This window comes from Hypanus sabinus, chromosome 8 (assembly GCF_030144855.1).
Source record: "Hypanus sabinus isolate sHypSab1 chromosome 8, sHypSab1.hap1, whole genome shotgun sequence".
Classification (NCBI taxonomy): Eukaryota; Metazoa; Chordata; class Chondrichthyes; order Myliobatiformes; family Dasyatidae; genus Hypanus; species Hypanus sabinus.
This window is the reverse complement of record NC_082713.1, coordinates 4750552-4775285: the sequence shown is the minus strand read 5'-3', so window position 1 is coordinate 4775285 and position 24734 is coordinate 4750552. Positions and strand designations below refer to the sequence as shown.

At 43.5% G+C, this 24734-nt stretch overlaps 1 protein-coding gene across 1 annotated transcript in view; it reads left to right on the top strand.

Annotated features, from left to right (window-relative positions):
* The window catches only part of mcf2a (MCF.2 cell line derived transforming sequence a), a 197629-nt gene that overhangs the window by 110515 nt on the left and 62380 nt on the right, over nt 1–24734 (top strand). The window contains exons 13-14 of the mRNA XM_059976685.1: nt 2720–2911; nt 7410–7572. Of these exons, the coding sequence (XP_059832668.1) occupies nt 2720–2911; nt 7410–7572 (355 nt within the window). The remainder of the gene's footprint in view (nt 1–2719; nt 2912–7409; nt 7573–24734) is intronic.

Sequence of the window (24734 nt, the reverse complement as noted above, 5' to 3'; positions counted from 1 at the left end):
GGTCGTTGGGTGTATTTGTCACCACAAGCTGTGGAGGCCAGGTCGTTGGGTGTATTTGTCACCACAAGCTGTGGAGGCCAGGTCGTTGGGTGTATTTGTTACCACAAGCTGTGGAGGCCAGGTCGTTGGGTGTATTTGTCACCACAAGCTGTGGAGGCCAGGTCGTTGGGTGTATTTGTTACCACAAGCTGTGGAGACCAGGTCGTTGGGTGTATTTGTCACCACAAGCTGTGGAGGCCAGGTCGTTGGGTGTATTTGTCACCACAAGCTGTGGAGGCCAGGTCGTTGGGTGTATTTGTCACCACAAGCTGTGGAGGCCAGGTCGTTGGGTGTATTTGTCACCACAAGCTGTGGAGGCCTGGCCGTTCGGTGTATTTGTTACCACAAGCTGTGGAGGCCAGGTCGTTGGGTGTATTTGTTACCACAAGCTGTGGAGGCCAGGTCGTTGGGTGTAATTGTCACCACAAGCTGTGGAGGCCAGGTCGTTGGGTGTATTTGTCACCACAAGCTGTGGAGGCCAGGTCGTTGGGTGTATTTGTCACCACAAGCTGTGGAGGCCAGGTCGTTGTGTGTATTTGTTACCACAAGCTGTGGAGGCCAGGTCGTTGGGTGTATTTGTCACCACAAGCTGTGGAGGCCAGGTCGTTGGGTGTATTTGTTACCACAAGCTGTGGAGGCCAGGTCGTTGGGTGTATTTGTCACCACAAGCTGTGGAGGCCAGGTCGTTGGGTGTATTTGTCACCACAAGCTGTGGAGGCCAGGTCGTTGGGTGTAATTGTCACCACAAGCTGTGGAGGCCAGGTCGTTGGGTGTATTTGTCACCACAAGCTGTGGAGGCCAGGTCGTTGGGTGTATTTGTCACCACAAGCTGTGGTGGCCAGGTCGTTGGGTGTATTTGTCACCACAAGCTGTGGAGGCCAGGTCGTTGTGTGTATTTGTCACCACAAGCTGTGGAGGCCAGGTCGTTGTGTGTATTTGTCACCACAAGCTGTGGAGGCCAGGTCGTTGGGTGTAATTGTCACCACAAGCTGTGGAGGCCAGGTCGTTGGGTGTATTTGTTACCACAGGCTGTGGAGGCCAGGTCGTTGGGTGTACGTCACCACAAGCTGTGGAGGCCAGGTCGTTGGGTGTAATTGTCACTACAAGCTGTGGAGGCCAGGTCGTTGGGTGTATTTGTCACCACAAGCTGTGGAGGCCAGGTCGTTGGGTGTAATTGTCACCACAAGCTGTGGAGGCCAGGTCGTTGGGTGTATTTGAAGCAGCGATTGAAAGGTTCTTGGTTGGTCATGGTATCAAAGGTTATGGGGAGAAGGCCAGGGAGTGAGGCTGAGGAGGGGAAAAAAGGACCAGCCATGATTGAATGGTGGAGTAGACTCGATGGGCCAAATGGCCTAATTCTGCTCCGATATGGTCCTATAGTCATATAAGTACAAAGATCAAAGTAAATTTTATTATCAAAGTACATGTATGTCACCATTTACAATACTGAGAATAATTTTCTTGTGGGCATTCTCAATAAATGATAGAATGATATGATATAAAATGATAACCTAACAGGATCAATGAAAGACTGTCCAACAAGGGCTTTCAACCAGTGTGTAAAATATGACAAACTGTGTGAGTACAAAAAGAAATAAATACAAATAATAAATAAATAAACAACAAATACTGAGGAAATAAGATGAAGAGTTCTTGAAAGTGAGTCTATTGGTTTGGGAACATTTCGATGATGGGACTAATGAAATTGAGTGACGTTATCTCCTTTGGTTCAAAAACCTGAGAGTTGAGGGGTAACAATTATTTGCCTACCAGTGTGAGTCTTGAGCCTCCTGTATCTGTTCTATGATGGCTGCAGTGAAAAAAGAGCATGTTCTGGTTGGTGGGTGTCCCTGATGATGGATTTTGATTTCCTCAACAATGTTTTGTGTAGATATGCTCGTTTGTGGGGAGGGCTTTAACTCTGATGGACTGGGCCGTATCCATTACTTCTTGCAGGCGTTTCCATTCAGAGGAATTGATGTTTCCATTACCAGTCCGTGATGCTATTAGTCAGTATCTCTATAGAAGTTTGTCAAAGTTGTTGATGTCATGCTGAATCTCCACAAACTCCTAAGCAGAGGTACTGCGATGCTTTCTTTGTAATTGCATTTTCATGCTGGGCCCAGGACAGCTCCTCTGAAATGATAACAGCAAGGATGTTGGAGTTGCTGACCCTCTCCATGTCTGATCCCCTGATGAAGAGTGGCTCACTGAAGTAATACACTCTGTCAAAATCACCTGGTGGACAGATACTCCTTAACTTAGTATCACTTTATGTACATACAATCGGTCTATGCACATTAGCTAATCTTAATCACATCAGCCACACTAAAGCCACAATTACTTCTACATATGTTTTATAATACTGCTTTTATATTTATCAGTTATTAATAATTGTGTTTTCTTAATGTTTATTGTGGGTTTTTTTATGTTGAATTGGATCTGGAGTAACAAATTTCCAGCATCTGCAGATTTCCTTGTGTTTGCTCTTGAATCTCTTTTGGAAATTTGGGTGGAAGGTAGAACCAGGGAGCTGATTTGTTGCTGGTTACTTTCTGTTATAATCTGAATGGTTGGCTGAACAGAGTGTTCAGGAGTGCATCTAATGTTTGGGGCATTTCGTGTGTGGCTGGGTGCGTTCCAGTGATGAATGTGCACTAACTGGTGTTGGTTTTCGCAGGTTCTGCAGTGGTGTGACGAAGGGGCTTACCTTCTTGCCTCACAGCCCGTGGACAAATGTCAGTCACAGCAAGGCGCAAAGCAAGCTCTGCAAGAAATCGATAAGTTTCTGGAAAACTCTAGAGCTTACCTGCAGTATGACACTGAAGACTTGTTCAATGAGTTTGGAGACATTCTTACAACACCCATTAAGGTATTTAACACTAACCATCTGTGGTATGTTCTGACACTGTGGATCAGGGGTACATTGGCTAATTTACAGTGGAACTGTTCCTCAGTTTTACCACCTACAATAGCCCCTTTCTCAGCAATTCCCCACCTCAACTCTGGCCCCCTAGTTCTTCTAATAACGCTCTCATTCTCTCGCTCTCCCTCCGGCTCTCATTTCCTCTCTCTCACCTTCTCTGTCACAAACCTTCCCCTCTCCCTCTATCTCTTTCTCTCTTTATTTGTCTCCATATCTCTCTGCTGCTCTCTCTCTTTTTTCCTCTTTTTCTCTCAGGCCCTCTCACTTTCTACATCTCTCTCTTTGACTCTTTCTCTCTCTCTCTCTCTCCCTCTCTCACACACACACACACACACACACACACACACACACACACACACACACACACACACACACACACACACACACACACACACACACACACTCACTCACTCACTCACTCACTCACTCACTCACACACACACACTCACACACACTCACTCACTCACACACACTCACTCACTCACACTCACTCACTCACACACACACACTCACACACTCACACACACACACACACTCACACACACACACACACTCACACACACTCACACACTCACACACACACACACACTCACACACACTCACACACTCACACACTCACACACTCACACACACACACACACACACACACACACACACACACACACACACTCACTCACTCCTATTAGTTGTTGTTATTGGACCTGCCTCACCACTTTCTCTGAAAGCTTGTTGCACATACATACCACCCTTTGTGTAAAAGAAGTTGCTCTTCAAGTTCCTATTAATCTGACAGTGAAAGGGAGGAGTTTGCAGTGTTCTTCTAATTGCTCTTCCTAGAAATTTAAATCAACATCTCTGTCTCTCTCTCATTTTCATTCTCATTCTCTCACAATCTCTCTCTTGTTCTCTCCTTCACTCATTCTCTCTTACACTCTCTCTAACTCTCACTTTCCCAGTCTCTTTCTTACTCTCTCTCCTCTCTCTCATTCTCTCACTCTCACATTCTCTCTCTCCCCCTCTCTCTTGCACTCCCCCTCTCTCACACTCCCCCCTCTCGCAATCTCTCTCGCACTCTCTCTCTCACTCTCTCACTCTCTCACTCACTCACTCACTTTCTCTCACTATACTCCCATCCCCTGCTATTTATTTCTCTTGCTGTTGTGAGCATGACTAGTTTATCCTATTACACCCCATAGTCGGTAGTTGATATGAATCTCATTGGTTAGTTGGTGACATTATTCACTGAAGTTCCAGATTGGCTTGTTCCCTGTGTAACAATCTCCAGCAGGTTATAAATGAGGTATTTTCAAATTAAAAATAGAATGAGAAGCTCATGGTAAACTACTGATGGCATTTGACCAATTAATTCCTCACTGGTGAATCTGATTTGTTTGAATGGGAATTGGTTTATTATTGTGACGTGGACTGAGGTATGTGAACAGCTTGTCAGATGTTCAGTATGTGAATGGATGGTCAGATGTTCGGTATGTGAACAGCTTGTCAGACGTTCGTACAGATGAACTGACACTCCAGTAGAACAAGGTAAAATAGTGACAATGCAGATTAAGGTGTAACCGGCACAGAGAAAGTGAAGTGCAGGTAGGCAGTAAGGTACAAGAACAGAACGAGGTAGATTGTGAGATCGTGAGCCCGTCTTACCTTACTAAGAAACTTCACAGAGGAAGTTTGGGAGGCTGAAGACACACACAAAAACAGCTTCTTCCCCTCCACCATCAGATTTCTGAATGGACATTAATGCTATGAACACAACCTCACTATTTTTTTCTTTTATTGCTCTCTTTTTGAACTATTTGTTTATTATAATTTATCATTTTTTATTATATATTGCAAAGTACTGCTGCCACAAAACACAGCATCTGTGGAAAAGAATACAGTCGACGTTTCAGGTTGAGACCCTGCATCAGGATTGGAGAAAGAAGAATCTTTTTTTTGGTGAAGGGTCTTGGCCTGAAACATCGACTGTACTCTTTTTCACAGATTCTGCCTGGCCTGCTGAGTTCCTCCAGCATTTTGTGTATGAAGCTAGGATCTCCAGCATCTGCTGATTTTCGCTTATTTGTGTCAGCAAGGCTAAAAGAAGGCATGAAATTGCTCCAGCAGATAAAGTGAAGGAGAATCCTAAGGAATTCCTCAGGTATGTTAAGAGCAAAAGGATTGCAAGGGATAAAATTGGTCCTCTGGAAGATCAGAATAAAAATCCGTGTGGAGAGGGGAGAGATCTTAAATAAATTCTTTGCATCTGTATTTACTCAGGAGATGGACACAGGGTCTATGGAAGTGAGGCAAAGCAGCATCAACTTCATGGACCCTGTACTGATTACAGAGGAGGGGTGTTTGTTACCCTGAGGCAAATCAGGGTAGATAAATCCCCAGAACCTGACAGGATGTTCCCTTGAACCCTATGGGAGGCATGTGCAGAAATTGCCAGGGAACTGCCAGAGATATTAAATCATCCCTAGCCACAGGAGAGAAACCAGCAGATTGTAGGATAGCCAATGTTGTTCCACTGTTCAAAAAAGACTCTAAACAGAAACCTGGGAATTATAGGCTGCTGAGTCTAACATCAGTGGTGGGAAAGTTATTAGAAGGTATTTCAAGGACCCAGATATAGAAGTATTTAGGTAGGCATGGATTGATTAAGGACAGTCAGCATGACTTTGTGTGTAGTGGGTCATGTCTAACCAATCTTATAGAGTTTTTCAAGTTATCAGGAAGATATATGAATGCAAGGCAGTGGATGTTGTCCACATGGACTTTAGCAAGGCCTTTGACAAGGTCCTGCATGGGAGGCTGGTCGAGAAGGTTCGGTCGCTTGGCATTCAGGATGAGGTAGTCAATTGGATTAGACATTTTCTTTGTGGGAGAAGCCAGAGAGTGGAAGTTAATGGTTGCCTCTCTGACTGGAGGCCTGTGACTAGAGGAGGGCCACAGGGATCGGTGCTGGGTCTGATATTGTTTGTCATCTATGTCAATGATCTGGATTAGCAAATTTGCCAATAATACCAAGATTAGGGGTGCAGTGGACAGAGAGGAAAGCTAACATGGCTTGCCAAGGGATCTGCATCAGCAAGAAAAATGGTCTGAAACATGGCAGATGGAATTTAATGTAGACAAGTGTGAGGATTTGGACTTCATTAGGACCAACCAGGGTAGGTCTTACACCATTGACTGTAGAGAACTGAGGAGTGTTGTAGAACAAAGGGATCTGGGAATACAGGTACATAATGCATTGAAAGTGGCGTCACAGGTAGATGGGGCCATAAAGAAAGCTGTTGGCATATTGGCCTTCATAAATCAATATACTGAGTGCAGGAGAAGGGATGTTATGTTGACATTGTATAAGACATTGGTGAGGCCTAATTTGGAGTATTGTGTGCAGTGTTGGTCACCTACCTGCAAGAAAGATGTAAACAAGATGGAAAGAAAAAGTGCTGAGAAAATTTACAGTTATGTTGCTGGGATTCGAGGACCTGAGTTATAAAGAAAGATTGTATAGGTTAGGACTGTATTTTGTAGAATGTAGAAAGCTGAGAAGGGATTTGATAGAGGTATGCAAAATTATAGCAACACACACAAAATGCTGGAGGAACTCAGCAGGCCAGGTAGTGTGTATAGGAAAAAAAAGTACAGTCGATTTTTCGGGCTGGCTGTACTTTCTTCCATAGATGCTGCCTGGCCTGTTGAGTTCCTCCAGCATTTTGTGTGTTGCTCAGATTTCCAGCATCTGCAGATTTTCTCTTCTTTGTGATTTGATTACAAAATTATAGATAAGTTAAACACACGTGGCTTTTTCCACTTGGGTTCAGTGGGACTCCAACTAGAGGTCATGGGTTAAGGGTGAAAGATGAAAAGTTTAAGGGGAACATGAGTGGAAACATCTTCACACAGAGGATTGTGAGAGTGTGGAATTAGCTGCCAGCACAAGTGGTCCCTGTGAGCTCGATTTCAACGTTAAAGAGGTTTGTGTACATACATGACTTGTAGAGCTATGGAGGGCTGTGATCCAGGTGCAGGCTGATGGGCTGAAGAGCCTTTTTTGTGCTGTACTTCTCTATGACTCAATATGCCAGTAATATTGAACCTGATTGTGATTCTGTAGTCTTATAACAGCGGGGAAGAACTTGTCCTTGAGCCTGGTGGTATGTGATATGAGGCTTTTTCATCTTCTGCCTGAGCAGAGAAGAGAATGTCTGAGGTGGGTGGGGCTTCTTGATTATTCTGGCTGCTTTACTGAGGCAGTGAGAAGTGTAGTCAGAGTCCATGGAGGGGAGACAGGCTTCCATGTTGTTCTGAGCTGTGTCCACAACGGGCAGAGCAATTACCCTACCGAGCCAGAAGATTCTACTTCTGCTGATTCTCTGAGGAATTCCAGTGGTGGATTTTGGTGCTTCGTGCTGCCTGCTGTTGTTCCTTGCTTTTACAGGCCCAGGTACAGGTGGTTCAGGAGAAACTTGACAACGTGTACTCCATGTTTGAGCAACGCCAGGCATCCCTGAAGAAACTGGCAGTCAGACACGTCCGACCAGTCCAGCCCGTCGCTCCCCGTCCTGATGTGGTGAAAGGCCCACTGTTTTCCTCAAAGCAAGGTACTGGCATAGTTGGGTTAAACGTGGGCAGGCAGCTCTGTGGCAAGCAGCTGTTTATTCCCCTGACTAGCTGAGTTCCTGCAGCAGAGTGAAGGAAAGGTAGTGCTATTCACCAGCTTAGGAAGGGTTAAACTCTTCATTGTACCACAGATCCACGAGAATGAAAATGAAGGTTGATAGGTCCTTGATTAAGCAGGGTGTCAAAAGTCAAAAACTGATTGGAAAGGAACACTGGCAGGGCTGAGAGTGAGCAGTAATGGCTGCAATTTCAGGAAACAATTCAGAAAGCACAGGATATATACATCCTAAAGAGGAAGAAGAATTCCACAGGCAGGATGACACAACTGTGCCTGATGAGAGAGGTCAAAGCCAACATAAACCCAAAGAGAGGGAATATTTACTCTATTATATTAGTAAGTATTAGTGGGATGTTAGAGCATTGGGAAGCTTTTAAATACCAACAGAAGGCAACTAAGAAATCATTAAGAAGGAAAAGATTGAATACAAAAGTAAGCTAGCCAATGCTATTAAAGAAAATACCAAAAGTTTCTTCAGATACATAAAGTGTAAAGGAGAGGTGAGAGTGGATATCGGACTGCTGGAGAACGATGCAGGAGGGGGACAAGGAAATGGCAAATGAAATTAATTATTTTGCATCAGTCTTTACTGTGGAAGATACTAGCAGTATGGTGGAAATTCAAGAGAGTCAGGGGTCAGAAGGTATGAAGCTGCCATTACTAGGTAGAAGGTTCTTGGGAAACTGAAAGTTTTGAAGGTAGATAAGTCACCTGGACCAGATGATGTACACCCCAGAGTTCTGAAGGAAGTGGCCGAAGAGATTGTGGAATAATTAGTAATGATCTTTCAAGAATCACTAGATTCTAAGGTGTTCCGGAAGACTGGAAAATTGCAGATGTCTTTCCACTCATCAGGAAGAGAGAGAGGCAGAATAAAGGAAATAATAGGCTAGTTAGTCTGATCCCAGGGATTGGACAGATGTTGGAGTCGATTGCTATGGATGTGGTTTCGGGGTACTTGGAGGCACATGATAACATTGGCTGTGGTTTCCTCAAGGGAAAATCTTGCCTGTCAAGTCAGCTGGAATTCTTTGAAGAAATAACAAGCAGGATAAACAAAGGAGAAACGATGGATGTTGTGCACTTGGATTTTCAGAAGTCCTTTGACAAGGTGCCACTTGAGGCTGCTTTATAAGTTAAAGCCCATGGTATTACGGGAAAGGTTCCAGCATGGATAAAGAAGTGGAAAAGGGTGGGAGTAAAGGAGCCTTTTCTGGTTGGCTGCCAGTGACTAGTGGTGTTCCACAGGGGTCTATATTTGGATCGCTTCTTTTTACGTTATATGTCAATGACTTAGATAGTGGAATTGATGGCTTTGTTGCAAAGTTTGTAGATGATACAAAGATAGCTGGAGGGGCAAGTAGTTTTGAGAAAGTAGAGAGGCTACAGAAGGACAGACAGATTAGAAGAATGGATAAATAAATAGAAGATGGAATGCAGTGTTGGGAAGTGAATGTTCATGCACTTTGGTAGAAAAAATAAGAGGGTAGACTATTTTCTAAGTGAAGAGAAAATTCAAAAATCTGAGGTGCAAAGGGACTTGGGAGTCCTTGTGCAGGATTCCCTGAAGGTTAATTTGCAGGTTGAGCCATTGGTTAGGAAGGCAAATGTGATGTTAGCATTCATTTCAAGAGGACGAGAATATAAAAGCAAGGATGTAATGTTGAGGCTTTATAAAGCATGGGTGAGGCCTCACGAAGTATTGTGAGAAGTTTTGGGCCCCTTGTCTTAGAAAGGATGTGCTGAAGCTGGAGAGGGTTCAAAGGAGGGTCACAAAAATTATTCCAGGATTGAACGACTTGTCATATGAAGACCATTTGATATCTCTGGTCCTAAATTCACTGGAGTTCAGGAGAATGAAGGGTGACCACTTTGAAACCTATCAAATGGTGAAAGGCCTTGATAGAGTGGATGTGGAGAGGACGTTTCCTATGATGGGAGAGTCTTGGACCAAAGGGGACAGCCTCAGGTGTAGCTTTAGAATGGAGATAAAGAGTAATTTCTTTAGCTAAAAAGTGGTGAAGCTGTGGAGACCAGTCTTCATGTATGCTTAAGGCCGAGGTTGATAGATACTTGAAAACATAAAATGCTGGCAGAACTCAGCACGCCAGACAGCATCTATGGGAGGAGGTAGTGACAACACTACCTCCTCCCGTAGATACTGTTTGGCCTGCGAAGTTCTGCCAGCATTTTGTGTTTTTATTTATTTCCAGCATCTGCAGATTCACTTGTGTTGCCTTTGATAGATTCTTGATTGGTCAGGGCATGAAGGGATACAGGGAGAATGCTGGAGTTAGAGGCTGAGGGGAAAATGTAATGGCAAAGCTGACCCTGTGGGTCAAATGGCCTTATTCTGGTCCTACTTATTAAGGTCTTATGGTTACGGGGAGAAAGCAGGAGAATGGGGGTGGAAAGGATAATAAAGCAGCCATGATGGAATGGTGGAGCCGACGTGATATGCCATATGATCTAATTTTGCTCCTATGCCGTATGGTTTAAACAGTCCCTTCAGGCCAACAGTTTGACTCACTGCTGTTAATGTTATAATTTAACCCATTGAATGAATAGCCCACTTCCTTACAGAAAGACCACACATGCTTGGAGTGGGGCACAGATTGACCGGTAGAGTTGAGATTCAGATAGAATCGAGTAGAGGCTCAAAATCAAGTTTATTACCTCTGATATTTGCCATGAAATTTGTTATTTTGTAGTAACAGCGGAGTTGGACCCTAAATGTTACAATAACTTACAAAACTCTGTAAATAATGCAAAAGAGGAATAGAGGGGTTGATTCTCCTTCATGGACGCTCCCTGACCTACTGAGGTCCTCCAGCACTTTGTGTGTATGTGAATTTCCAGCATCTGAAGGATCATTTGATTTAGAAACGGTGAAGTAGTGTTCAGAAATCTGATGGCAGAGTGAAAGAGGCTAGTCCTATATTACTGTCTGTGGCTCTTTGTGCTCCTGTACCTGCTCGCTGATGGGAATAATGAGAAGAGAGCAGATGGAGAGGGTCCTCAGTGATGGATGTGACCTTCTTAAGGCATCACATCTTGGACATGGTGAGGGCTGCAGCCCCACAATTGGCTGAGTCTGCAACCTCCTCCTATTCCAGCACTAAGTTAAGCAATGCCAATCACTGATTCCAGTATGATGGTGGCACGCTCGGGTCCAGTTAAAGGTGTATTTCTTCACCTTGTACGTCTTTTTTAAAATCACAAGTCACTGCTGTAAACTAAGAACATCAGAAGTAGCCCATCAGGAAGTTACTCAATAGCGATGGAGCTGGCTTATTGCGTACTGATGTGTTGTCACCTGGATTTGTTGCATATCATTGTGCCGAGGCTAAGGGAGCTAGGGCTTTACTCTCTGGAGAGAAGGAGGATGAGGGGAGACATGATAGAGGTGTACAAGATATTAAGATATTAAGATATTAAGAGTGGACAGCCAGCACCTCTTCCCCAGGGCACCACTGCTCAGTGCAAGAGGACATGGCTTTAAGGTAAGGGGAGGGAAGTTCAAGGGGGATATTAGAGGAAGGTTTTTCACTCAGAGAGTGGAATTCACTGCCTGAGTCAGTGATGGAGGCAGATACACTAGTGAAGTTTAAGAGACTACTAGACAGGTATATGGAGGAATTTAGGGTGGGGGGTTATATGTGAGGCAGAGTTTGAGGGTTGGCATAACATTGTGGGCTGAAGGGCCTGTAATGTGCTGTACTATTCTATGTTCTATGTCAGCACATCCTTTCTTAAATAAGGAGCCAAAACTGCTCACAATACTCCAAGTGAGGCCTCGCCAGTGTTTTATAAAGCCTCAACATTACATCCTTGCTTTTATATTCTAGTCCTTTTGAAATGAATGCTAACATTACATTTGCCTTCCTCACCACTGACTTAACCTGTAAATTAACCTTTAGGGAATCCTGCGCAAGGACTTCCAGGTCCCTTTGCACCTCAGATTTAAAAATTTTCTCTCCACTTAGAAAATAGTCTATACTTTTATTCCCTTCATCAAAGTGCATGACCATACGCTTCCTGGCTCTGCCATTTCTTCACCCCTTCTCCTGATCTGTCTAAGTCCATCTGCAGACTTGCTGCTTGCTCAAAACTACCTGCCCATCCACTTATCTTCATAGCATTCAGAAACTTTGCCACAAAAGCATTAATTCCATCGTCCAAATCATTAACAAAAAGGTAAAAAGAAGCAGTCTCAACACAGACTCATGTGGAACATCATATCACCAGCAGCCAGCCAGAAAAGGCTCCCTTTGTTCCCATTCTTTGCCTTCTGACAATCAGCCAATTCTCTATCCATGCTGTGTATCTTTCCCATTATACCACGGGCTCTTATCTTGTTAAGCAGCCTCATGTGCGGCAGCTTGTCAAATTCCTTCTGAACATTCAAGTACTCCACTGTCATACTGATACATTTGACTTTAGCTTCTCCCTCTCAGATTGCAGGGTGAATTCTATCGTATTGTGATCATTGTTTCCTAAGAGTTCTATTACCTTAAGCTCCCTCATCATAATCGATTCATTACATAACACCTGATCCGGAATTGCTGATCCCCCAGTGAGCTCAGCCACAAGCTGCTCCAAAAGCCCATTTTGGATGCATTCCACAAATTCCCTCCTTGGGATCCATCATTAGTTTGATTTTCCAAATCTACCTACATATTGTGTGCAGTTCTGGTCACCTAACTATAGGAAGGATATCAGTAAGTTTGAAAGAGTGCAGAGAAGATTTACTAGGGTGTTGCCAGGTCTTCAGGAGATGAGTTACAGGGAAAGATTGAACAGGTTAGGAATTCATTCCTTGGAGCGTAGAAGAATGAGGTGGGATTTGATAGAGGTTTACAAAATTATGAGGGGTATAGACACAGTAAATGCGAGTAGGCTCTTTCCACTTAGATTAAGAGAGATAAAGATGAGAGGACATAGCTTTAGGGTGAAAGGGGGAACATTAGGGGGAACTTCACTCAAAGAGTGGTGGGAGTGTGGAACGAGCTGCCATCTGATGTGTTAAGTTTTAAGAATAAATTGGATAGATACTTGGATGAGAGGGGCCTGGAGGGTTATGGACTGGGTGCTGGTCAATGGAACTAGCGGAATAAAGTTTTGGCACAGACTAGAAGGGCTGAATGGCCTGTTTTCTGTGCTGTAGTGTTCTATGGTTCTATATTGATATGCCCCATGGCTAACGAAACATTGCCTTTTTTGACATGCTTTTTTCTATCTCCCTCTGTATTTGTAGTACACATCTGGGCTGCTGTTCAGAGGCCTGTACCTAAATCCCATCAGTGTCTTTTTATCCTTGCAGTTTCTTAACAAGGGTTTCCGCAAGGATTCTACATCTTCTGATCCTGTCACCTCTTTCTAAATATTTGATTTCACTTTTCACCGTAGTGCCACTCCTTCTCCTTTGCCAGCCTACCTATCCTTTTGACTGATTGTGTATCCTTGGATATTAAGCTTCCAACTACAATCTTTCAGCAATGATGCCATGATATGCACAAACTCATACCTGCCAATCTCTGACTGCGCTACATCTGCCTTATTTTGCACACTGCATGCATTCAACTATAACACTTTCCAGTCCTGATGAAGGGTCTCAGTCCGAAACATCGACTGTTTACTCTTTTCTATAGACGCTGCCTGGCCTGCAGAGTTCCTCCTGCATTTTATGTCTGTTGCGAATCATTCTAAAGACAGGATGACACAACCATGGCTGACAAGGGAAGTTAAAGTCAACATAAAAGCAAATGAGAGGACATATATTAGAGTAGAAGTTAGTGGGAAGTTAAGATATTGGGAATTTTTTGAAAAATCAATGGAAGGCAACTGTAAAATCCATGGAGGGTGTGAGGAAGATGACATAAAAGTATGCTAGCCAATAATATCAAAATGTTAACAAAAGGTTTTTCAGATATATAGAGTAAAAGAGAGGTGAGAGTAGATATTGGATTGCTGGAAAATGATGCTGAAGAGATAATAACGGGATACAAGGAAATGGCGGATGAACTGATTTAAGTATTTTTCATCAGTTTTCACTGAGGAAGACACTAGTAGTATGCCAGAAGTTTGAGAGTGTCAGGGGGCAGAAGTGAGTGCAGTTACTATTACTAGGGAGATGGTGCTTGGGAAAGTGAAGGGGCTGAAATCACCTGGACCTGATGGACCACACCCCCAAGGTTAGAAATGAAGTAGCTAAAGAGATTGTGAAGGCGTTTGTCATGATTCTTTCAAGAATCAATAGATTCTGGCATGGTTATCAGAGGAATGGAAAATTGAAAATGTCACTCCACTCTTCAAAAAGGGAGGGAGGCAGAAGAAAGGAAATTATAGGCCAGTTAGTCTGATTTCAGTGGTTGGGAACATGTTGGAGTTGATTGTTGAAGATGAGATTTAAGGGTACTTGAATGCACACGTCAAAATGGACCAAATTAATTATGGTTTCCTTCAGGGAAAATTTTGCCTGACAAATATGTTGGAATTTTTTGAAGAAGTAACAAGCAGGATAGACAAAAGAGAATCATTGAATGTTGTGTAGTTGGATGTTCATGAGTCCTTTGACAAGGCGTTGCACATGAGGCTGCTAAAGAAGATAAGATCATAATAAGACCATAAGATATTGGAGCAGAGATATTGTGTCCTCTGGTCTTAGACTCTCCCACCATAGGAAACATCCTCTCCACATCCACTCTATCTGTGCCTTCTGGTCCTAGACTCCCCCACTATAGGAAACATCCTCTCTACATCCACTCTATCTGTGCCTTCTGGTCCTGGACTCTCCCACCATAGGAAACATCCTCTCCACATCCACTCTATCTGTGTCCTCTGGTCCTAGACTCCCCCACTACAGGAAGCATCATCTCCATATCCACTCTCTCGAGCCCTTTCACCATTCGATAGGTTTCAGTCAGGTCAAGCAGCATCATAGACACACAGAAAACCTACAGCACAACACAGCCCCTTCAGCCCACAAAGTCCCCTTCATTCTTCTGAATTCTAGTAAATACAGGCCCAAAGCCATCAAACACTCTTTATATGATGAGCCGTTCATTCCTGGAAAAATGTTCGTGAAGCTCCTTTGAACTGTTTCCAGTTTCAGCACATTCTTTCTAAGAGTCCAGGTTATTAAAGGAAAGATACTAGTGTAGACAGAGGCTTGGCTGATTGGCAGGAGGCAAAGTGTGGGAATGAAGGAAGCCTTTTCTGGTTGGCTGCCAGAGATTCGTGGTGTTCCACAGGGTTCTGTGTTGGGACCGCTTCCTTTTGCATGATATGTCAATGACTTGGATGATAGACAATAGACAGTAGGTGCAGGAGGAGGCCATTTGGCCCTTCTAGCCAGCACCGCCATTCACGGTGATCATGGCTGATCATACACAATCCCGTGCCCTCTCCCCATATCCCTTGACCCCGCTATCTATAAGAGCTCTATCTAACTCTCTCTTGAATGCATCCAGAGACTTGGCCTCCACTGCCTTCTGGGGCAGAGCATTTCACATATCCACCACTCTCTGGGTGAAAAAGTTTTTCCGCATCTCTGTTCTAAATGGCCTATCCCTTATTCTTAAACTGTGGCCTCTAGTTCTGGACTCACCCATCAGTGGATGTTGGAATTGATGGTTTTGTGGCCAGGTTTGTGGATGATATGAAGATAGGTGGAGGGACAGGTAGTTTTGAAGAGGCAGAGAGGCTACAGAAGGACTAGAAGAATGGGCAAAGAAATGGCAGGTGACATACAGTGTCAGGAAGTGCATGGTCAAGTACTTTGGTGGGAATAAATTCATTGACTATTTTGTAAATGGAGAGAAAATTCAAAAATTCAAGTTGCAAAGTGATTTGCAGGATTCCCTGAAGGTAATTTGCAGGTTGAGCCATTGGTTAGGAAGGCAAATGTGATGTTAGCATTCATTTCAAGAGGACGAGAATATAAAAGCAAGGATGTAATGTTGAGGCTTTATAAAGCATGGGTGAGGCCTCACGAAGTATTGTGAGAAGTTTTGGGCCCCTTGTCTTAGAAAGGATGTGCTGAAGCTGGAGAGGGTTCAAAGGAGGGTCACAAAAATTATTCCAGGATTGAACGACTTGTCATATGAAGACCATTTGATATCTCTGGTCCTAAATTCACTGGAGTTCAGGAGAATGAAGGGTGACCACTTTGAAACCTATCAAATGGTGAAAGGCCTTGATAGAGTGGATGTGGAGAGGACGTTTCCTATGATGGGAGAGTCTTGGACCAAAGGGGACAGCCTCAGGTGTAGCTTTAGAATGGAGATAAAGAGTAATTTCTTTAGCTAAAAAGTGGTGAAGCTGTGGAGACCAGTCTTCATGTATGCTTAAGGCCGAGGTTGATAGATACTTGAAAACATAAAATGCTGGCAGAACTCAGCACGCCAGACAGCATCTATGGGAGGAGGTAGTGACAACACTACCTCCTCCCGTAGATACTGTTTGGCCTGCGAAGTTCTGCCAGCATTTTGTGTTTTTATTTATTTCCAGCATCTGCAGATTCACTTGTGTTGCCTTTGATAGATTCTTGATTGGTCAGGGCATGAAGGGATAAAGGGAGAATGCTGGAGTTAGAGGCTGAGGGGAAAATGTAATGGCAAAGCTGACCCTGTGGGTCAAATGGCCTTATTCTGGTCCTACTTATTAAGGTCTTATGGTTACGGGGAGAAAGCAGGAGAATGGGGGTGGAAAGGATAATAAAGCAGCCATGATGGAATGGTGGAGCCGACGTGATATGCCATATGATCTAATTTTGCTCCTATGCCGTATGGTTTAAACAGTCCCTTCAGGCCAACAGTTTGACTCACTGCTGTTAATGTTATAATTTAACCCATTGAATGAATAGCCCACTTCCTTACAGAAAGACCACACATGCTTGGAGTGGGGCACAGATTGACCGGTAGAGTTGAGATTCAGATAGAATCGAGTAGAGGCTCAAAATCAAGTTTATTACCTCTGATATTTGCCATGAAATTTGTTATTTTGTAGTAACAGCGGAGTTGGACCCTAAATGTTACAATAACTTACAAAACTCTGTAAATAATGCAAAAGAGGAATAGAGGGGTTGATTCTCCTTCATGGACGCTCCCTGACCTACTGAGGTCCTCCAGCACTTTGTGTGTATGTGAATTTCCAGCATCTGAAGGATCATTTGATTTAGAAACGGTGAAGTAGTGTTCAGAAATCTGATGGCAGAGTGAAAGAGGCTAGTCCTATATTACTGTCTGTGGCTCTTTGTGCTCCTGTACCTGCTCGCTGATGGGAATAATGAGAAGAGAGCAGATGGAGAGGGTCCTCAGTGATGGATGTGACCTTCTTAAGGCATCACATCTTGGACATGGTGAGGGCTGCAGCCCCACAATTGGCTGAGTCTGCAACCTCCTCCTATTCCAGCACTAAGTTAAGCAATGCCAATCACTGATTCCAGTATGATGGTGGCACGCTCGGGTCCAGTTAAAGGTGTATTTCTTCACCTTGTACGTCTTTTTTAAAATCACAAGTCACTGCTGTAAACTAAGAACATCAGAAGTAGCCCATCAGGAAGTTACTCAATAGTGATGGAGCTGGCTTATTGCGTACTGATGTGTTGTCACCTGGATTTGTTGCATATCATTGTGCCGAGGCTAAGGGAGCTAGGGCTTTACTCTCTGGAGAGAAGGAGGATGAGGGGAGACATGATAGAGGTGTACAAGATATTAAGATATTAAGATATTAAGAGTGGACAGCCAGCACCTCTTCCCCAGGGCACCACTGCTCAGTGCAAGAGGACATGGCTTTAAGGTAAGGGGAGGGAAGTTCAAGGGGGATATTAGAGGAAGGTTTTTCACTCAGAGAGTGGAATTCACTGCCTGAGTCAGTGATGGAGGCAGATACACTAGTGAAGTTTAAGAGACTACTAGACAGGTATATGGAGGAATTTAGGGTGGGGGGTTATATGTGAGGCAGAGTTTGAGGGTTGGCATAACATTGTGGGCTGAAGGGCCTGTAATGTGCTGTACTATTCTATGTTCTATGTCAGCACATCCTTTCTTAAATAAGGAGCCAAAACTGCTCACAATACTCCAAGTGAGGCCTCGCCAGTGTTTTATAAAGCCTCAACATTACATCCTTGCTTTTATATTCTAGTCCTTTTGAAATGAATGCTAACATTACATTTGCCTTCCTCACCACTGACTTAACCTGTAAATTAACCTTTAGGGAATCCTGCGCAAGGACTTCCAGGTCCCTTTGCACCTCAGATTTAAAAATTTTCTCTCCACTTAGAAAATAGTCTATACTTTTATTCCCTTCATCAAAGTGCATGACCATACGCTTCCTGGCTCTGCCATTTCTTCACCCCTTCTCCTGATCTGTCTAAGTCCATCTGCAGACTTGCTGCTTGCTCAAAACTACCTGCCCATCCACTTATCTTCATAGCATTCAGAAACTTTGCCACAAAAGCATTAATTCCATCGTCCAAATCATTAACAAAAAGGTAAAAAGAAGCAGTCTCAACACAGACTCATGTGGAACATCATATCACCAGCAGCCAGCCAGAAAAGGCTCCCTTTGTTCCCATTCTTTGCCTTCTGACAATCAGCCAATTCTCTATCCATGCTGTGTATCTTTCCCATTATACCACGGGCTCTTATCTTGTTAAGCAGCCTCATGTGCGGCAGCTTGTCAAATTCCTTCTGAACATTCAAGTACTCCACTGTCATACTGATACATTTGACTTTAGCTTCTCCCTCTCAGATTGCAGGGTGAATTCTATCGTATTGTGATCATTGTTTCCTAAGAGTTCTATTACCTTAAGCTCCCTCATCATAATCGATTCATTACATAACACCTGATCCGGAATTGCTGATCCCCCAGTGAGCTCAGCCACAAGCTGCTCCAAAAGCCCATTTTGGATGCATTCCACAAATTCCCTCCTTGGGATCCATCATTAGTTTGATTTTCCAAATCTACCTACATATTGTGTGCAGTTCTGGTCACCTAACTATAGGAAGGATATCAGTAAGTTTGAAAGAGTGCAGAGAAGATTTACTAGGGTGTTGCCAGGTCTTCAGGAGATGAGTTACAGGGAAAGATTGAACAGGTTAGGAATTCATTCCTTGGAGCGTAGAAGAATGAGGTGGGATTTGATAGAGGTTTACAAAATTATGAGGGGTATAGACACAGTAAATGCGAGTAGGCTCTTTCCACTTAGATTAAGAGAGATAAAGATGAGAGGACATAGCTTTAGGGTGAAAGGGGGAACATTAGGGGGAACTTCACTCAAAGAGTGGTGGGAGTGTGGAACGAGCTGCCATCTGATGTGTTAAGTTTTAAGAATAAATTGGATAGATACTTGGATGAGAGGGGCCTGGAGGGTTATGGACTGGGTGCTGGTCAATGGAACTAGCGGAATAAAGTTTTGGCACAGACTAGAAGGGCTGAATGGCCTGTTTTCTGTGCTGTAGTGTTCTATGGTTCTATATTGATATGCCCCATGGCTAACGAAACATTGCCTTTTTTGACATGCTTTTTTCTATCTCCCTCTGTATTTGTAGTACACATCTGGGCTGCTGTTCAGAGGCCTGTACCTAAATCCCATCAGTGTCTTTTTATCCTTGCAGTTTCTTAACAAGGGTTTCCGCAAGGATTCTACATCTTCTGATCCTGTCACCTCTTTCTAAATATTTGATTTCACTTTTCACCGTAGTGCCACTCCTTCTCCTTTGCCAGCCTACCTATCCTTTTGACTGATTGTGTATCCTTGGATATTAAGCTTCCAACTACAATCTTTCAGCAATGATGCCATGATATGCACAAACTCATACCTGCCAATCTCTGACTGCGCTACATCTGCCTTATTTTGCACACTGCATGCATTCAACTATAACACTTTCCAGTCCTGATGAAGGGTCTCAGTCCGAAACATCGACTGTTTACTCTTTTCTATAGACGCTGCCTGGCCTGCAGAGTTCCTCCTGCATTTTATGTCTGTTGCGAATCATTCTAAAGACAGGATGACACAACCATGGCTGACAAGGGAAGTTAAAGTCAACATAAAAGCAAATGAGAGGACATATATTAGAGTAGAAGTTAGTGGGAAGTTAAGATATTGGGAATTTTTTGAAAAATCAATGGAAGGCAACTGTAAAATCCATGGAGGGTGTGAGGAAGATGACATAAAAGTATGCTAGCCAATAATATCAAAATGTTAACAAAAGGTTTTTCAGATATATAGAGTAAAAGAGAGGTGAGAGTAGATATTGGATTGCTGGAAAATGATGCTGAAGAGATAATAACGGGATACAAGGAAATGGCGGATGAACTGATTTAAGTATTTTTCATCAGTTTTCACTGAGGAAGACACTAGTAGTATGCCAGAAGTTTGAGAGTGTCAGGGGGCAGAAGTGAGTGCAGTTACTATTACTAGGGAGATGGTGCTTGGGAAAGTGAAGGGGCTGAAATCACCTGGACCTGATGGACCACACCCCCAAGGTTAGAAATGAAGTAGCTAAAGAGATTGTGAAGGCGTTTGTCATGATTCTTTCAAGAATCAATAGATTCTGGCATGGTTATCAGAGGAATGGAAAATTGAAAATGTCACTCCACTCTTCAAAAAGGGAGGGAGGCAGAAGAAAGGAAATTATAGGCCAGTTAGTCTGATTTCAGTGGTTGGGAACATGTTGGAGTTGATTGTTGAAGATGAGATTTAAGGGTACTTGAATGCACACGTCAAAATGGACCAAATTAATTATGGTTTCCTTCAGGGAAAATTTTGCCTGACAAATATGTTGGAATTTTTTGAAGAAGTAACAAGCAGGATAGACAAAAGAGAATCATTGAATGTTGTGTAGTTGGATGTTCATGAGTCCTTTGACAAGGCGTTGCACATGAGGCTGCTAAAGAAGATAAGATCATAATAAGACCATAAGATATTGGAGCAGAGATATTGTGTCCTCTGGTCTTAGACTCTCCCACCATAGGAAACATCCTCTCCACATCCACTCTATCTGTGCCTTCTGGTCCTAGACTCCCCCACTATAGGAAACATCCTCTCTACATCCACTCTATCTGTGCCTTCTGGTCCTGGACTCTCCCACCATAGGAAACATCCTCTCCACATCCACTCTATCTGTGTCCTCTGGTCCTAGACTCCCCCACTACAGGAAGCATCATCTCCATATCCACTCTCTCGAGCCCTTTCACCATTCGATAGGTTTCAGTCAGGTCAAGCAGCATCATAGACACACAGAAAACCTACAGCACAACACAGCCCCTTCAGCCCACAAAGTCCCCTTCATTCTTCTGAATTCTAGTAAATACAGGCCCAAAGCCATCAAACACTCTTTATATGATGAGCCGTTCATTCCTGGAAAAATGTTCGTGAAGCTCCTTTGAACTGTTTCCAGTTTCAGCACATTCTTTCTAAGAGTCCAGGTTATTAAAGGAAAGATACTAGTGTAGACAGAGGCTTGGCTGATTGGCAGGAGGCAAAGTGTGGGAATGAAGGAAGCCTTTTCTGGTTGGCTGCCAGAGATTCGTGGTGTTCCACAGGGTTCTGTGTTGGGACCGCTTCCTTTTGCATGATATGTCAATGACTTGGATGATAGACAATAGACAGTAGGTGCAGGAGTAGGCCATTTGGCCCTTCTAGCCAGCACCGCCATTCACGGTGATCATGGCTGATCATACACAATCCCGTGCCCTCTCCCCATATCCCTTGACCCCGCTATCTATAAGAGCTCTATCTAACTCTCTCTTGAATGCATCCAGAGACTTGGCCTCCACTGCCTTCTGGGGCAGAGCATTTCACATATCCACCACTCTCTGGGTGAAAAAGTTTTTCCGCATCTCTGTTCTAAATGGCCTACCCCTTATTCTTAAACTGTGGCCTCTAGTTCTGGACTCACCCATCAGTGGATGTTGGAATTGATGGTTTTGTGGCCAGGTTTGTGGATGATATGAAGATAGGTGGAGGGGCAGGTAGTTTTGAAGAGGCAGAGAGGCTACAGAAGGACTAGAAGAATGGGCAAAGAAATGGCAGGTGACATACAGTGTCAGGAAGTGCATGGTCAAGTACTTTGGTGGGAATAAATTCATTGACTATTTTGTAAATGGAGAGAAAATTCAAAAATTCAAGTTGCAAAGTGATTTGCAGGATTCCCTGAAGGGTAATTTGCAGGTTAAATCACTGGTAAGGAAGGCAAATGTGATTTGCAGTCATTTCAAGAGGCCTAGAATATCAAAGCCAGGGTTACCTTATGAGGAATGTTTGGCAGCTCTTGGCTGTATTCCCTGGAGTTCAGGAGAATGAGGGGAGATCTAATAGAAACATTCCAAGAGTTAAAAGGCCTAAATAGATATGACAAAATTATTTCCCTTGATAGGGGACGAGGGCACGACTTCAGGATTTACAGACATCCATTTAGAACTGAGATGTGGAAAAGTTACTTTAGACAGAGGGTGGTAAACCTGTGGAATTTGTTGCCAGAAGCAGCTGTGGAGGTCAAGTCATTGAGTGTATTTAAGGCAGAGATAGATAGGTTCTTGATTAGCCAGGGCATCAAAGGGTATGGGGTGAAGGCAGAGGAGTGGGGATGACTGGAAGAATTGAATCAGCCCATGATTGAATGGTGGAGCAGATTCGATGGGCTGAATGGCCTACTTCTGCTCCTATATTTTATGGTCTTATCAAAGCGAGGATGTAATGTTGAGACTTTATAAAGCACTGGTGGGGTCTCATGGAGTATCGTGAATAGTTTTGGACCCCTTATTTCAGGATGTGTTGGGATCTGCAGTCTACACTCTACAATTCTACATTCTCCACAGACGCTGCCTGACCTGCTGAATTCCTCTAGCATTTTGTGTGCGTTACTCTGGATTTCCAGCATCTGCAGAATCTCTTTTGTTTGGGCTGAACACAGTAACAGCGGTGTCACTGATACTGTCTGTGAAATATGAACTGACTCCAAATAGCTCGAGTTTAAAGTGCCACCGATTATTTACCTCAATCAACATCCATAATTAATCAGGGGAGACATTCTTTCTCTTTTCATATTCCAGAATGGGTTTGATTTCTGGTTTATTGTTTCAGTCTGATTTATGCGGGTATATAAGTTCTTTCTTATTTCATTGAATGATCACCAGGGTTGAAAGGGTTAAGCTGTGAGGTGTGTTTGATGACTCTGGGCCCGTGCTCACTGGTTCAGCAGAATAAGGGGGAGAACTCATTGAAACCCATTGAATATTGAAAGATCTAGATGGAATGGCTATGGAGAGGACGTTTCCTGTAGTGGGAGAGTCTAGGACCTGACAGCACAGCCTCAGAATAGAGGAATTCCATTTAGAACAGAGATGAGGAGCAATTTCTTTAGCCAGAGGGTGGTGAATATATGGAATTAATTACCACAGACAGCTGTGGAGGTCAAGTTATTGAGTATATTTAAAGCGAAAATTGGTAAGTTCCTGGTTAATCAGGACATCAAAGTTTACAGGCAGAACGAGGTTGTGAGGGAAAGTTAATCAACCTGGTGAATGGCAGAGCGGCCTTGATGGGCCAAATGGCCTAATTCTGTTCCTGAGTTCTATGGTCTTATGATATTTCAAATAAAAAGTTAGTTGCAATTTTTGTTGCAAAGTGTTTCTGCTCCACCACTTCACAGCCCAGAACTGATTGCTGGTTCTATTAACTAGCTATGGCAGAAGGATTTAGACAGACTAAGCGAACGGATAAATGAGTGGCAGATGAAATACAGTGTTAGGGATTTCATTGTCATACACTTTAGTAGAAGGAATAAAGGTGTAGACTATTTTCTAAACAGAGAGCAAATTCCCTAAAGGTTAACTTCCAGGTTGCATTGGTGGTGAGGAAGGGAAATGCAGTGTTAGCATTCACTTTGAGAGGACTGGAGTATAAGACCAAGGGTGTAACGCTGAGGCTTTATGAGTCATTGGTTAGACAGCGTTTGCAGAATTGTGAGCAGTTTGGGCTCTACATCTAAGAAAGGATGTGCTGGCATTGAAGACGTTCCAGAGGAGGTTTATGAGAATGACTCTGGGAATGAAATGGTTAGCATCTGAGGAGCATTTGATGGCTTTGGGCCTGCACTTGCTGGAGAGTAAAAGAATGAGGGGGAATCCTTTGGTGAGGGCAGGTCATGGCTCAAGTGCCCGATTGAATTCTTCAAGCAAGTGACCAAGCACATTAAGCAGTGGATGGGGAATATTGGATTTTTGTAAAGGTGCAGGCTCATTCAGACAGTCGGGAGGCATGGGATGCAGGAACACTTGGCTATGCAGGTTCAGAATTGGCTTGTCCATTGAAGGCAGAAGGTGGTAGTAGATGCTTTGTATTCTGCCTGGAGGTTGGTGACAAGTGGTGTTCTGCAGGGGTCTGTTCTAGGACCCCTCCCCTTTGTGATTTTTTTAATAATTAATTTGGATGAAGAAATGGAAGTGTGGGCTAGTAAGTTTCAGATGACATGAAGGTTCGTGGTATTGTGTATAGTGTGGAAGGTTGTCTTGGATTACAAAAGGTCATTGTTTGGGCTGAGAAGTGGCAGATAGTGTTCAATCTGGATTGTTTTCCTGGGAATGGAAGGAGGCTGAGGGGAGACTTGATAAGGGCATGTTAAGTTATGAAAAGAATAGATAGAACAGAGATAATCTTTCTCACTGGGTAGAAATGTTCAATACTGGAGGGCTTAGCTTGAAGATGAGTTCAAAGGCCCTGAGTTTCATTTTCTTGTGGGCATACACAGTAAATCCAAAGAAACACAGTAGAATCAATGAAAGACCACACTCCACAAGACGGACAAACAACTAATGTGTAATAGATGACAAACTGTGCAAATAGAAAAGAGAATATAATAAATAAATAAGCAATAAATATCAAGAACATGAGAAGGAGAGTCCTTGAAAGCGAGTCCATGGGTTGTATGAACAGTTCAGTGAAGGGGTGAGTGAAGTTATCCCCTCTGGTTTAAGAGCCTGATGGTTGAGGGGTATTGTTCCTGAACCTGGTGGTGGGGGGGTCCTAAGACTCCTGTACTTTCTTCTGTGGCCTGTTTGGATTACCTATGGTTCCAA